The sequence below is a fragment of the Salmo salar genome, chromosome ssa26 (genome assembly GCF_905237065.1).
Source record: "Salmo salar chromosome ssa26, Ssal_v3.1, whole genome shotgun sequence".
NCBI classification, from domain to species: Eukaryota; Metazoa; Chordata; class Actinopteri; order Salmoniformes; family Salmonidae; genus Salmo; species Salmo salar.
Genome location: NC_059467.1, coordinates 4999943 through 5014396, shown reverse-complemented (window position 1 = coordinate 5014396; position 14454 = coordinate 4999943). Strand labels below are relative to the sequence as shown.

The window sequence follows — 14454 nt, the reverse complement described above, 5'->3', positions numbered from 1 at the left end:
GACGATATATTTTAGGCCAACTATCCTGCTTAGCAGATGTATGATGCCTCAATATTCCATCAACTTTAGTGACCGGTCTAATAGTCAAGTAACACTAGGTTACAGTACTATTTCCCAGCACTATGACACACTGGTGGCAGTCTAAACATTCCCTGTTGTATTGACAATGTCAAACAAAGGCTATGTTACACGTGTCTCTCACGTGTCTGTCAAAAAAGAGCGGACCTAATGGGAACCCAGCCCATTAGTTCTGCAACCTTTCTTAACTCAAGTTCTGTCCTCAACTACGCTGAGTACAGAACGAGCGAAAGAATTAGACGACATGTCTAATAGGTAGAATCGGATAAAAGGAGACGGTGACGACCACGACGCCGCTGCACAAATATCCTCTACCCCAATTCCTCTGAGAAGTGCCGTAGACGCCGCTACTCCACGAGTGGAGTGGGCTCTTACGCCATGAGGCATTGTTCGGCCCGCCGCCTCATAAGCCGTCTCAATGCCTTCGCAAAGCCAATGAGACAGCCGCTGTTTTGAAAGTGGTCTACCCAGTGCGTTAGCACCGTGACACACAAACAACTGAGGTGATGACCTAATTACCACCGGGCGATCCACGTAGCACGCTAAGGCGCGCACCGGGCACAGGCGATGAAGTCTCTCCTCTCTCCGCTCCTCATGAGGAGGGGGGAAGAAAGCCCATAGCTCAACAGTCTGTGACCTGTATGAGTTCTTAATAACCTGTTAGGGCTAGGGGGCAGCATTGACACGGCTGGATAAAAAACATACCCGATTTAATCTGGTTACCACTCCTACTCAGTAACTAGAATATGCATATACTTATTACATATGGATAGAAAACACCCTAAATTTTCTAAAACTGTTTGAATGGTGTCTGTGAGTATAACAGAACTCAAATGGCAGGTCAAAACCTGAGAGATTCCTTTACAGGAAGTGGCCTGTCTGACCATTTCTGGAACTTCTTTGCCATCTCTATCATTTACTAAGGATCTCTGCTCTAACGTGACACTTCCCACGTCGTCCATAGGCGCTCAGAGCCCGGGAAAAAACAGAATGTCGTCATTCCAGCCCCAGGCTGAAACACATTATCGCCTTTCTCAAGTGGCCCATCAAGAGACACTAGCTTATGCGCGTGACCCCGACCGCCCCCGCCTTTGGGATTTTTTCCTCTGTTTGCCGAAAAGGAGATTCCCTGTCGGAATTTTATCGCTTTTCTACGAGAAAAATGACGTAAAAATTGATTTTAAACAGCGGTTGACATGCTTCGACGTACGGCAATTGAATACTTTGAATTTTATTGTCAGGAATTGCGCCAAGCGCGACACTTCTTTACTATTTCGGATAGTGTCTGGAACGCATACGAACAAAACGCCGCTATTCGGATATAACGATGGATTATTTTGGACCAAACCAACATTTGTTATTGAAGTAGACGTCCTGGGTGTGCATTCTGACGAAGACAACAAAAGGTAATGACATTTTTATAATAGTAAATATGATTATGGTGAGTGCTAAACTTGCCGGGTGTCTAAATAGCGAGCCCGTGATGCCTGGGTTATGTACTTAGAATATTGCAAAATGTGCTTTCACCAAAAAGCTATTTTAAAATCGGACATATCGAGTGCATAGAGGAGGTCTGTATCTATAATTCTTAAAATAATTGTTATGCTTTTTGTGAACGTTTATCGTGAGTAATTTAGTAAAATGTTAGCGAATTCCCGTAAGTTTGCGGGGGGGTATGCTAGTTCTGAACGTCACATGCTAATGTAAAAAGCTGGTTTTTGATATAAATATGAACTTGATTGAACAAAACATGCATGTATTGTATAACATAATGTCCTAGGGTTGTCATCTGATGAAGATCATCAAAGGTGAGTGCTGCATTTAGCTGTCTTCTGGGTTTTGGTGACATTATATGCTGGCTTGAAAAATGGGTGTCTGATTATTTCTGGCTTGGTACTCTGCTGACATAATCTAATGTTTTGCTTTCGTTGTAAAGCCTTTTTGAAATCGGACAGTGTGGTTAGATTAACGAGAGTCTTATCTTTAAATGGCTGTAAAATAGTCATATGTTTGAGAAATTGAAGTAATATGATTTTGAAGATTTTGAAAATCGCGCCACAGGATGGCAGTGGCTGTTACGTAGGTGGGACGAATTCGTCCCGCCGGTCCCATAGAGGTTTTAATAACCTTCGGCGTAAATGCCGGGTTAGGACGTAACACCGCTCTGCTCAAATCGCCATTTATGGCCAGGCAGTCGGGTCTCGTCGAAAGAGCACACAAAACACTGACACGCTTGGCTGTAGTCAAGGCAAGCAACAGTGCCGTCTTCAAAGACAACATCTTGAGTGGGATTTGATTCAATGGTTCGAACGGCGTCTCACAGAGCGCCTCGAGTACCAACGTTAAATCCCACTGTGGTAGCGTGGCTCTAGCCACTGGCCTAAGCCGCCGCGTCCCCAACAGAAACCGTTTCACTAAAGGATGACTGAACACAGTGTCTCTGCCAAACCCCTCATGACAAGCTGAAATCGCTGCCGCGAACACCTTAATGGTGGCGGGTGAGCGCTGCTTGTCAAACATGAACTGTAGGAAAGAGAGCACACTCTCAACCTGACAGCACACGGGGTCCACATTCTCTGTAACGCACCATTGTGAAAACACGTTCCATCTACTGGCATAAGTCCTGTATGTGGAACTGGCACGTGAGCCCTGTATGGTTCTGATTACCGAATCAGATAACCCACGGCGCTCTAACCTGTCCCTCTCAGGAGCCAGACCTTCAGTGGCTGGCCGATCAGAGGCCATTGCTCTATCATGCCTGCCGCCTGAGACATTGCGTCCTGTCGATGTGGAATTGGCCATGATGGCGCAATCAACATTTGCATCATCTCCGCGTACCACGGAGCCCCTGGGCGGTCGGGGGCTATCAATATGATTGACAGCCCTCCTGTTCTCACGCGGGCTAGCAGTGGGAGAATGCAGGACAGCGGTGGAAATGCGTACAGGAGAACCTCTGGCCACTGGTGCGCAAAAGCGTCTATCCCTAGTGGCGGTTCGTCCTGGGCTCGTAGAGAAAACCATAGGGGACACTGCGCGTTCACACGTGATGCGAACAGGTCCACCTCGGCTCTCCCGAACCGTTCCCATATTTGGAGAACAATCTCGGGGTGCAGTCGCCACTCGTCGTCTCGGGGACCCCCTCGAGACATGAGGTCTGCGCCGATATTCTGAAAGCCTGGGATGTGTGCTGCTGTCAACGAGCGAAGGTGCTCGTGAGCCCACAGCCACAATTCCTCCGCCAATCGGTGGAGTGCAGGAGATCTGACTCCCCCTTGGCGATTTATGTAGGCTACTGTCGTTCTGTTGTCTGACCAGACCAGCACGTCGTGCCCCCGTAGGGTGGACACGAAGTGGGTCAGAACCAGTAGAACCGTTTCCAATTCCAGGACGTTGATGTGACGTCCCGATGGGGACCACACACCTCCGACTGCCCGAGCCTGACATGTCCCTCCCCATCCAGTCAGACAAGCATCTGTGTACACTGGGATGTAGGATGACACTCTGCCTATTGCGACCCCTTGCGTCATTACGCACGGGTCTCTCCAATAGTTCAGATCCGCTCTGAGCGAGAGGGGAACTGTCACCAATCGACGACGGTGCCTCACTGGGTCCAGTCGTAGTTGAGCAAACCATCGCTGTGTTTTGCGCATGTGCAAAAGTCCCAGCGGAACCACGGAGTGGGCAGATGACATGAGACCCAAAAGTGTCATGACGGAATGCGCCGTTACCATGTGATTCGGATAAAACTTTCTCAGGGCTAGCAACAGGGCAGCCCGTCGAGAATCCGAAATTCGCGCCCTCATAGTCACAGTGTCTATCTGTAACCCCAGATAGACAATCTGCTGACTGGGCCAAGGCGCACTCTTTTTCCAATTCACAGCGAACCCCAGACGTGTGAGGTGAATCACTGTCTGTGTCGTGTGTGTGATCGCCAGCTCTGCTGACGTGGCCAAGACCAGTAGGTCGTCTAGGTAGGCTAATAGCCTTATCCCCTGACGGCGTAGCGGCTCCAATGCCGTCTCTACACATTTGGAAAACGTGCGAGGTGCCAGAGCGTACCCGAATGGCATTCTCGTATACTCGTACGCCACCCCTTGAAAGGCGAAACGCAGAAATTTCCTGTGACGCGGAAGTACCGGCACATGAAAATACGCGTCCTTTAGATCTATGCTCACACAAAAGTCTCTGTTGTGAATACATTGCAGTAGACGTTTTGTCGTGAGCATTCGGAAAGGGCGTTTGGCTACGCTCTCGTTGAGAGTGCGTAAATCCAATATCGGCCTCATTCCCCCGTCTTTTTGGCACTAGGAAATAGGGGCGAATATAGCCCGCTGTTCCTTTGCTCTTGGGGAACTACTGTGACCGCCTCCTTCGCCAAAAGTTCCGTAATCTCTTTCACAAGAGCGGCTACTTTCTCTGGCGTCTTCATCACCGTCTCCACCACACCCGAGAACGGGGGTGGGGTTCGATGGAATTGAATGGCATAACCCTTCTCCAGCGTCCGACTTAGCCAGGAGGAGAGGGTGCAGCTTCGCTGCCACTCCCAATAGTGCTCTGAGAGCGGGAGCGCGCGAAGCTATGGTACAGACAGTAGGAAGGACCTGTATTCCTCTATGGCCCAAGCCGCCGCTGTCTCCCAACACTGAAGTGGTGGGACAGCCCAAGGTGGGCCCCCCGCGAAAGGGGGAGGGAACACTGACGCGTTCTGTGAGAATCGGGGGCGCCGACACTTCGGTTATACCTGTAACCTTGTGGTTCCAGCCCTCCGTGAACTCAGCACGGGTCTGCGCTACACTAATTGAGGCGCCAGCCTGAATTAGTGCGCCGTCTCCCAACAGCGATTGCTTCATCGGCCCGCTAAGGGGCTGTGTATGCATGCTGCTATTAAAACCCTTATCTACTTCACTCCTCAGAGTGTGTAGTGCTGGGTTTTTATGAGGTATAGCATGACGGCTCATTACGAGCGTCCGTCTTGCTTTCCTCTTGTCATTCACACTCACCACTTTCCTCTGTGTGCGTTCAGCTCCGCTGCTGCACACAGAGTGGTGAGAGGAAGAGCGAAAGATAGAGAGAGAAGGAATCTGAGCGGTCTCTGTTTTGTTATGGAAAAGAGGTTCTCTTGTGACAAAGTCAGATGGAACACATTCTTTATTGAACACAGACACAATGACTCCTCCATCCCTTTGCAGGGGTGGGGGATGAACAGTGGGCGCCCTCACATGAAGTGCAGCGCTCTCTCCCGTCCTCTCCCCCTCGTCCCGTCATGGCCGTCGTCTTTTCTGACTGCCTCTCGGCTGCCAGGGCGACGAAATGAACGGGGGTGTCTCTCACCGGTTTCACCGCCGCCTTCTCTGGTGCCGCCGTAGGGGCTGGGCCCGCTCTCGGCATTCCAGGTGTAGCTGCTCGACGGGCTCTCCGTCTAGCCGTAGACCCTGGTCTACTGGAGACGGTGTAGCGATGGGGATCTTTAGTAGCTGTCTTCGACCCTCCCGCCAAAGGCAGGTGTCTAGCCAGCTGCTTTTTCTCCTCCTCAAGCTTCCCGAAACGCGCCGTCGCATCTGTGACGGTGTCTCCAAAAAGGCCGCTGTCAGAGATGGGGGCGTTTAATAGGGCGGCTTTGTCGGTCTCCTTCATAGCCGTCAAAGACAACCAGAGGTGTCGTTCCAGGACCACCAAAGTGGCCTTGGATCTCCCCGCACATACAGCCGATGCCTGCGTGAGATGGAGAATGGCGCCGGAAATCCGGAGGATCTGTGAGGCCGCCCCTAGCGTGCTTTGAACCTAAGCACACAAAACAAAGTTCGTGCGGGTCCAGAGCCGCCATAGTGGAGCAGCGACACTGAGCTCTTAAAAGAGCTTTTGGGGGTGGAAAAGATGTGCTCATATTCGGACGACGCCAACAACAGGATATTCACGACGGGTTCGTCCTGAGATTCTTCTCTTCTCTTCTAGGCTTCTTCAGTCCAGTCCTGTCGCTGAAGATAATGGGAAGCTGATTGAGGGGAAGCATCCCCTTATATAGGGACACCTGTACTCCTATTGGCTGCAGGTGTGTGCATAATTTTCTCTCAGGCTATTCGCTGCCTAGGCAGCGGGGTAAACCACTAGGAGCAGAGCTCCCCTATGGGGCGGAGCTCCACGATGTAGAACCAGTGTATTTCTGAATCAAATGCGCAAAATAAATTAACATTTTTGGGACATAAAGAAGGACATTATCGAACAAAAGGACCATTTGTGATGTTTCTGGGACATTTTGGAGTGCCAACAGAAGAAGATCTTCAAAGGTAAGGCATTAATTATATCGCTATTTCTGACTTTTGTGTCGCACCTGCCTGGTTGAAAAATTATTTTCATGTGTTTGTATGCGGGGCGCTGTCCTCAGATAATCGCATGGTGTGCTTTCGCTGTAAAGCCTTTTTGAAATCTGACACACCGGCTGGATTAACAAGTTAAGCTTTATTTTGATGTATAACACATGCATTTTCAAGAATGTTAAATATTTGAATTGAGTATTTTTGAATTTCGCGCTCTGCAATTTCACCAGATGTTGGCCAAGTGGGACGCTACCGAAGAAGAAGATAAGAAGTTAACTGACTTGCCTAGTTAAATAAAATTAAATGTCCTGGTTGGTGTTCACCGTTGTGGTCCCCCCCTCTGTTGTTTACCTTGGTAGGCTCTCTGAAAGCAGAGCAGTCCACCACACCACAATGATGGGCAGTGGATGTCCGGTTGGTGATCGCCTTTGCAGTCCCCCTCTGGTGGTTGACCCAGGTAGGATTTCTGCAAAGGGAGTAGGCCGCCACAAGGATGAGCAGCGGATGTCCGGATTGGGATCGCTGTTCCGGACCCATTGTCTGGTTGTCCAGGCTGGTGGATCTAGGCAGTAACTTAGGCAGATGTTAACAACGCACACACACTCACAAAATACATAATTACATTTCTTCCCAAATGAGCGGCGTTGTGGCACTAAGTGATGGTTGTATGGGGAACTTGTTTATGGCTCTATCACTTTACAAGTTTCAAAGGAAATGAAGCAAAAAGGAATGAAAGCATAAACAAAAGATAAACAAAATATAGGTATCACACCTTAAAGGTATTTTCTTAAAACTGCATTGTGGGTTAAGGGCTTGTAAGTAAGCATTTCACTGTAAGGTCTACACCTGTTGTATTTGGCGTATGTGACAACTAGAATTTGATTTGATGAGATATTACATTACATTACATTTAAGTCATTTAGCAGACGCTCTTATCCAGAGCGACTTACAAATTGGTGCATTCACCTTATGATATCCAGTGGAACAACCACTTTACAATAGTGCATCTAAATCTTTTAAGGGGGGGGGTTAGAAGGATTACTTTATCCTATCCTACGTATTCCTTAAAGAGGTGGGGTTTCAGGTGTCTCCGGAAGGTGGTGATTGACTCCGCTGTCCTGGCATCGTGAGGGAGCTTGTTCCACCATTGGGGTGCCAGAGCAGCGAACAGTTTTGACTGGGCAGATATTACTGAGGTGTACCACACTGGTCGTAAAATCGAATCAAATCAACGTTTATTTGTCACGTGCGCCGAATACAACAGGTGTAGACCTTATAGTGAAATGCTTACTTACAGGCTCTAACCAATAGTGCAAAAAGGTATTAGGTGAACAATAGGTAGGTAAAGAACTAAAACAACAGTAAAAAGACAGACGCTATAAAAGTAGCGAGGCTACATACAGACACCGGTTAGTCAGGGTGATTGAGGTAGTATGTACATGTAGATATGGTTAAAGTGACTATGCATATATGATGAACAGAGAATAGCATTAGCGTAAAACAGGGGTTGGCGGGTGGTGGGTGGGACACAATGCAGATAGCCCGGTTAGCCAATGTGCGGGAGCACTGGGTGGTCGGCCCAATTGAGGTAATATGTACATGAATGTATAGTTAAAGTGACTATACATATATGATAAACAGAGAGTAGCAGCAGTGTAAAAATAGGGGTTGGGGCGGTTGGGGGGGCACACAATGCAAATAGTCCGGGTAGCCATTTGATTACCTGTTCAGGAGTCTTATGGCTTGGGGGTAAAAACTGTTGAGAAGCCTTTTTGTCCTAGACTTGGCACTCCGGTACCGCTTGCCATGTGGTAGTAGAGAGAACCGTCTATGACTGGGGTGGCTGGGGTCTTGACAATTTTTAGGTCCTTCCTCTGACACCGCCTATTGTAGAGGTCCTAGATGGCAGCCAGCTTAGCCCCAGTGATGTACTGGGCTGCACGCACTACCCTCTGTAGTGCCTTGCGGTCAGAGGCCGAGCAATTGCCGTACCAGGCAGTGATGCAACCAGTCAGGATGCTCTCGATGTTGCAGCTGTAGAACCTTTTGAGGATCTCAGGACCCATTCCAAATCTTTTTAGTTTCCTGAGGGGGAATAGGTTTGGTCATGCCCTCTTCAAAACTGTCCTGGTGTGCTTGGACCATGTTAGTTTGTTGGTGATGTGGATGCCATGGAACTTGAAGCCCTCAACCTGCTCCACTACAGCCCCGTCAATGAGAATGGGGGCATACTCACTCCTCCTTTTCCTGTAGTCCACAAGTATCTCCTTTGTCTTGGTCACGTTCAGGGAGAGGTTGTTGTCCTTACACCACACGGTCAGGTCTCTGACCTCCCTATAGGGTGTCTTATCGTTGTCGGTCAGCAAACTTAATGATGGTGTTGGAGTTGTGTGCCTGGCTGTGCAGTCATGAGTGAACAGGGAGTACAGGAGGGGACTGAGCACACAACCCTGAGGGGCCCCCATGTTGAGGATCAGCATGGGGGATGTGTTGTTACCTACCCTTACCACCTGGGGGTGGCCCGTCAGGAAGTCCAGGATCCAGTTGCAGAGGGAGGTGTTTAGTCCCAGGGTCCTTAGCTTAGTGATGAGCTTTGAGGGCATGAAAGCTGAGCTGTAGTCAATGAATATCATTCTGACATAGGTGTTCCTTTTGTCCAGCTGTGAAAGGGCAGTGTGGAGTGCAATAGATATTGCACATCTTAGATGTATTTTAGATGTGTTCTAAGGTTAACCCATTCTAGGGGCCTGTCCGCTCCTCTCTGTTCTCATGGGGAGGTTTACAACTAGATTTGATTTTCCCCCCCTTTGTGTCTCGGGACCCGTTCCCACCAGCTGTTGGTGTTGGTATCCGAGGCACAAAGGAAAAGGTCGGACCCTATGTACGAGTTGTCGGCGGCCGCGTTATTAGAATGGCTATAACCTTTCAACCAAATCTCCTGGTGTTTGTGCTTCAAAATGCTCAGTGGCTGTCGAGGCTTGTCAGTCACCACAGCATCCACGTGTGGTAATCTCTTTAGTGCCTGTGAACTGAGACGAGGATATCTGTCTGTTATATCGCAAGGTGTTTCACTAGTGGTAGTCATTGGGTCAGTTGCTCGAAATAATGATAAGAATAGTAATTCAGTTTTGCTGATTGAATGTATTGCGAGATCGTAATCTCTTTGGATCGGATTCTGCACCAAGAGGTTTTGTAACGTTTTTTTTCCCAAGAGGTGCTTTCGACAGATACCCCTCGTGGATCAAATCAAATCAAATTTATTTATTTCAAATCATTTAAAAAAAATATATATAGCCCTTCGTACATCAGCTGATATCTCAAAGTGCTGTACAGAAACCCAGCCTAAAACCCCAAACAGCAAGCAATGCATGTGAAAGAAGCACGGTGGCTAGGAAAAACTCCCTAGGAAAAACTCCCTAGAAAGGCCAAAACCTAGGAAGAAACCTAGAGAGGAACCAGGCTATGAGGGGTGGCCTGTCCTCTTCTGGCTGTGCCGGGTGGATATTATAACAGAACATGGTCAAGATGTTAAAATGTTCATAAATGACCAGCATGGTCAAATAATAATAATCATAGTAGTTGTCGAGGGTGCAACAAGCACGTCCGGTGAACAGGTCAGGGTTCCATAGCCGCAGGCAGAACAGTTGAAACTGGAGCAGCAGCATGGCCAGGTGGACTGGTGACAGCAAGGAGTCATCATGCCAGGTAGTCCTGAGGCATGGTCCTAGGGCTCAGGTCCTCCGAGAGAAAGAAAGAAAGAGAGAAAGAGAGAATTAGAGAGAGCATATTTAAATTCACACAGGACACCGGATAAGACAAGAGAAATACTCCAGATGTAACAGACTGACCCTAGCCCCCCGACACATAAACTACTGCAGCATAAATACTGGAGGCTAAGACAGGAGGGATCAGAAGACACTGTGGCCCCATCCGATGATACCCCCGGACAGGGCCAAACAGGCAGGATATAACCCCGCCCACTTTGCCAAAGCACAACCCCCACACCACGTGGATGACTGCGTTGCAGTTAGCGTTGGGGGAAGACAGTGTGGTCAGTGGGGAAGGCACTGTGACCTGTGATCATACATGGTTGGTTTTCCAATCCATCGGTGAAAGTAACCGATCCATCAAGTCTGCTCCGAGTAGCAGGGGTTCAGATTCGAGGCTGGTAATATACACAGGGTGAACAAGCGATACGTCCTGAAAGTGTAGTTTCAGCATGGTTCTCAATGTGAGAGGCTAGGTAGTCTGAGTGAAACCTTGAAGTGTAGTGTCGCATCATTCCACTGTCAACCAACATTTAGTTGGCTTCAAAGCCCTTTTGAGATCATTGAACAATGTTTAAGCGATATTGTCGTCCCCGACTCAATTAGCGTATGCGAAGTTAAGCAGTCCTCCAGGACTGTTTCCAGGTATGGCCGTTTAGTGGACATATTCCCCACAAAGTGGAGTAATATAATACCTGCAGACCTGGTGTCCGGCAATTCTAATTGGGTGCAGGAACGTAGCGAACAGGTCAAATGTAGCGGGAGTCATTTCGATGGCAATATACTTTACAGTTATTTTGACCGTGGTGGTTATTGGAGTCGTGGTTTTGTGGTAGAAACCGTTGTTGTGCGTCATCTCTCAATGCTCCAATACCTGATAATGCACCCTCTAACTGGAGTGAGTGCTCCTGGTCAAACTTCAAAACCGAGTTGTCAGGGCTCTTAGCGTTGCGAGCTTTTGATGTCTCAAAAGCTGTGCTTGCAAGCTCTCTGAGTTTTAAGATAGGCAAGCCAACGTGGGCTGTAGGGCCCAAGTAGGTAATGAAGGTGGGATACATGTTTGACAGAAACATTTGTTTGAATAGTAACAGCACGTTGTGACACCTACAATGGGGGAACTATGCGCAAAAAGTGTTGTAATTTCTAAACGGTTCACCAGATATGGATGAAAATACCCTCAAATTAAACATAACAGGCTGCACTTTAACCTCATAGTTATTGTATCATTCCAAATTACTGGAGTACAGAATGTGTCACTGTTGCAATGCTTTTGTAGTTCACTGTATGTCAAGATCTAAATGCATGTTCTCATGAAATTGATTGAGATCAAATGGTTGGCATGCAGATGCTCCATGTATCAGACCTCAGGATAAGAACCAGACGCAGACACAGGAAGCAGATGGTTCGAGTCTCTGATATTTATTAAAATACAAGGGGCAGGCAAGAGGCAGGTCGAGGACAGGCAGAAGTTCGTACACCAGGTCAGAGTCCGAAAGGTACAGGGCGGCAGGCACGCTCGAGGTCGGGACAGACAGAAAAGGTCGGAACCAGGAGGACTAGCAAACAGGGACTAGGAAAAACTAGAGTACGGAACAACATGCTGGTACGCTTGACTAGACGAACTGGCAACAGGTAGACAGAAAACACTGGTATAAATACACAGGGGATAATGGGAACAAATGGGAGACACCAGGTGTGGAGTAGAGACAAGCACAAGATAGATGAAACAGATCAGGGTGTGACACCATGAACGTTTCAATGGTAAATCATGATGAATTTGGCCAAACATTTATGATTGACAGTAATAAATGTGAAGGGAGAGTGAGCAATACATTTGTGCATAAAGGAGAGGTTGAAACTGGAGAAACCCAGTTCTCGGCCTTGATCCATTCATGATCCCATTTCTTGCCACTGTAAAACAAGAAAGAAAACATAAAAAGGAATATCATGTTTTTAAGCAGAAATTGCTAATAAATCATTCAATATTTAATCGTGCGCAAGAGTTGCACCTATTCCATTTAAAGGGTTTTATGATTTTTGGTTGCACCTTGTCTCATGTTGGTCGAGCGCCGCCTTCTCCTCTCAAATATATTCTTTCAACTACATAAAGTGCCTTGCAAAAGTATTCATACCCCTTGGATTTCTAAACATTTTATTGTGTTACAAAGATGGATTGAAATTGATTTAATTTGTAATTTTTGCCAACAATCAACTAAAAAGGGTGTACTCTAATGTCAAAGTGGAAGAACATTTTGATTTTTTATAAAGATTAATAAAACATTTGTGACCCGATTCAGTAAACTAGGTGTATGTCGCCAGCCACAAATTCACAGGAGAGCTGTTTGAACATACATTATTTTTTCATCAAAATGCGTGTTTTGGCAGAAATGCCTTCTCGAACATGTGAACTTTCATGTGCCTTAATATCAAACTTGTATGTCATCTGCAAATATGAATATAATTGTGAAATGATGAGCCTAGTTGGTTTAGCCAAAGAAAAAAATCAGCAACCTTCCCGCTAGCCATGATTGGCTGAGATAATGAGTGGGCTGGACATGCCGAGAGATGAGTTTGGATTGGTCTGCCATATAGCACGTGTCTGTCCATTGGAGCTGGTCAGTATGTTGGTAATCGTGTCGAACACGGCTTTTAAAAAAATATATATATCATGTCGTAAAACTGCATAAACCTAATGTCAAGTTAAAGTGTACAGTTAGCTAGCTAACGTTAGCTGGCTGGCTCGCTAGCTAATGTTACGTGTATGCTCTCCACTTTCTGGAGGATCGAGATTTGAAATCAGTGGAATTTGAGTATGATAGCTAAGGAGATGGAGAAAACACCAGTCTGGAATACATCGTCAAACTAGACAGGAGACACGTCTAAACATGATGTATACTGGTAAGATTTGTAGATATTACACATTTTTAATTTTGACAGAAAGTGGTTTCATTTCAAGTGTACTGTTAATTAACCTCTCTTGGGTAGGGGGCAATATTTTCACCTCCGGATGAAAAGCATGCCCAAAGTAAACTGCCTGTTACTCTTCTGTTGCCCAGAAGCTAGGATATGCATATATATCTGGATAGAAAACACTCTAAAGTTTCCAAAAATGTTAAAATAATGTCTGTGAGTATAGCAGAACTGATATGGCAGGCGAAAACCTGAGAAAACTCCATCCAGGAAGTGGAATTATTTTCATGTGGCTGTTTTTCAACTCAATGCCTATAGAGAATCCAATGGGTTAGGAATCAGATTGCAGTTCCTATGGCTTCCACTAGATGTCAACAGTCTTTAGACATGGTTTCAGGCTTTTATTTTGAAAAATGATGAGTAAAAAAGCCATTGTGGTCAGAGGACAGAGGAAGTATGCAAACCTGATTTGGGCGCCGTTTGTTATTTTTCCTTTCTATTGAAAACGGTATTGTCCGGTTGAAATATTATTGATTATAAAGACAAAAACAACCTGAGGACTAATTATAAACATCGTTTGACATGTTTCGACGAACTTTACCGGTACTTTTAGTATGTATTCGTCTGCCTTGACGACTGTCTGACTGCCTTGGAGCCATTGGATTACTGAACAAAATGCACCAACAAAAGTGAGTTTTTGGGACATAAAGAGGGACTTTATCGAACAAAACGAACATTTACTGTGTAACTGGGAGTCTTGTGAGTGCAACCCTATGAAGATCATCAAAGGTAAGTGATTAATTTTATCACTATTTCTGACTTTAGTGACTCCTCTACTTGGCTGGTTTGTATGCTTTTTTACGTGGGGCGCTGTCCTCAGATAATCGGATGGTATGCTTTCGCCGTAAAGCCTTTTTGAAATCTGACACAGTGGCTGGATTAACAAGAAGTTCATCTTTAAGACGATGTATACCAGTTGTATATTTTATGAATTCTTATTATGTGTATTTCTGTATTTTGAATTTGGCGCTCTGCAATTTCACCAGATGTTGGCCAGGTGGGACGCTAGCGTCCCACATACCCTAGAGAGGCTAGCTAACATTAGCTGGCTGGCTCGCTAACTAACGTTACGTCATGCATTGGGATTCATTGTTTACCTAGCTAGCTATCTAGCTACATTTCTTAACTAAAGACTCTCGTCTTAGTGTGCCAGAGCTCAGAATAACTGATGCCTTTTTGAACGCTCAACACCCGTTGAATATGTCCAGTGTCAGTAAACGTCGGCAACAAAGCGTAATTCAATTGCTGCCAGCAGCACAGGTACAGTCACCAACAGCACAGGTACAGTCACCAACAGCACAGGTACAGTCACCAACACTCTGGAT

General features: G+C 46.6%; 1 protein-coding gene across 1 annotated transcript; it reads right to left on the bottom strand.

Moving 5' to 3' along the window:
- Positions 1 to 2522: 2522 nt before the first annotated feature.
- Positions 2523 to 3605, bottom strand: LOC106586979 (uncharacterized). Its single transcript, XM_014174767.2, has one exon. The coding sequence runs from the start codon at positions 3603 to 3605 to the stop codon at positions 2769 to 2771; it is 837 nt and encodes a 278-aa protein (XP_014030242.2). The 3' UTR covers positions 2523 to 2768.
- Between the last annotated feature and the right edge of the window lie 10849 nt (positions 3606 to 14454).

Excerpts from the sequence above, each read along its gene's own strand:
- LOC106586979 (XM_014174767.2), bottom strand. The coding sequence starts at position 3,605 with ATGACGCAAGGGGTCGCAATAGGCAGAGTGTCATCCTACATCCCAGTG.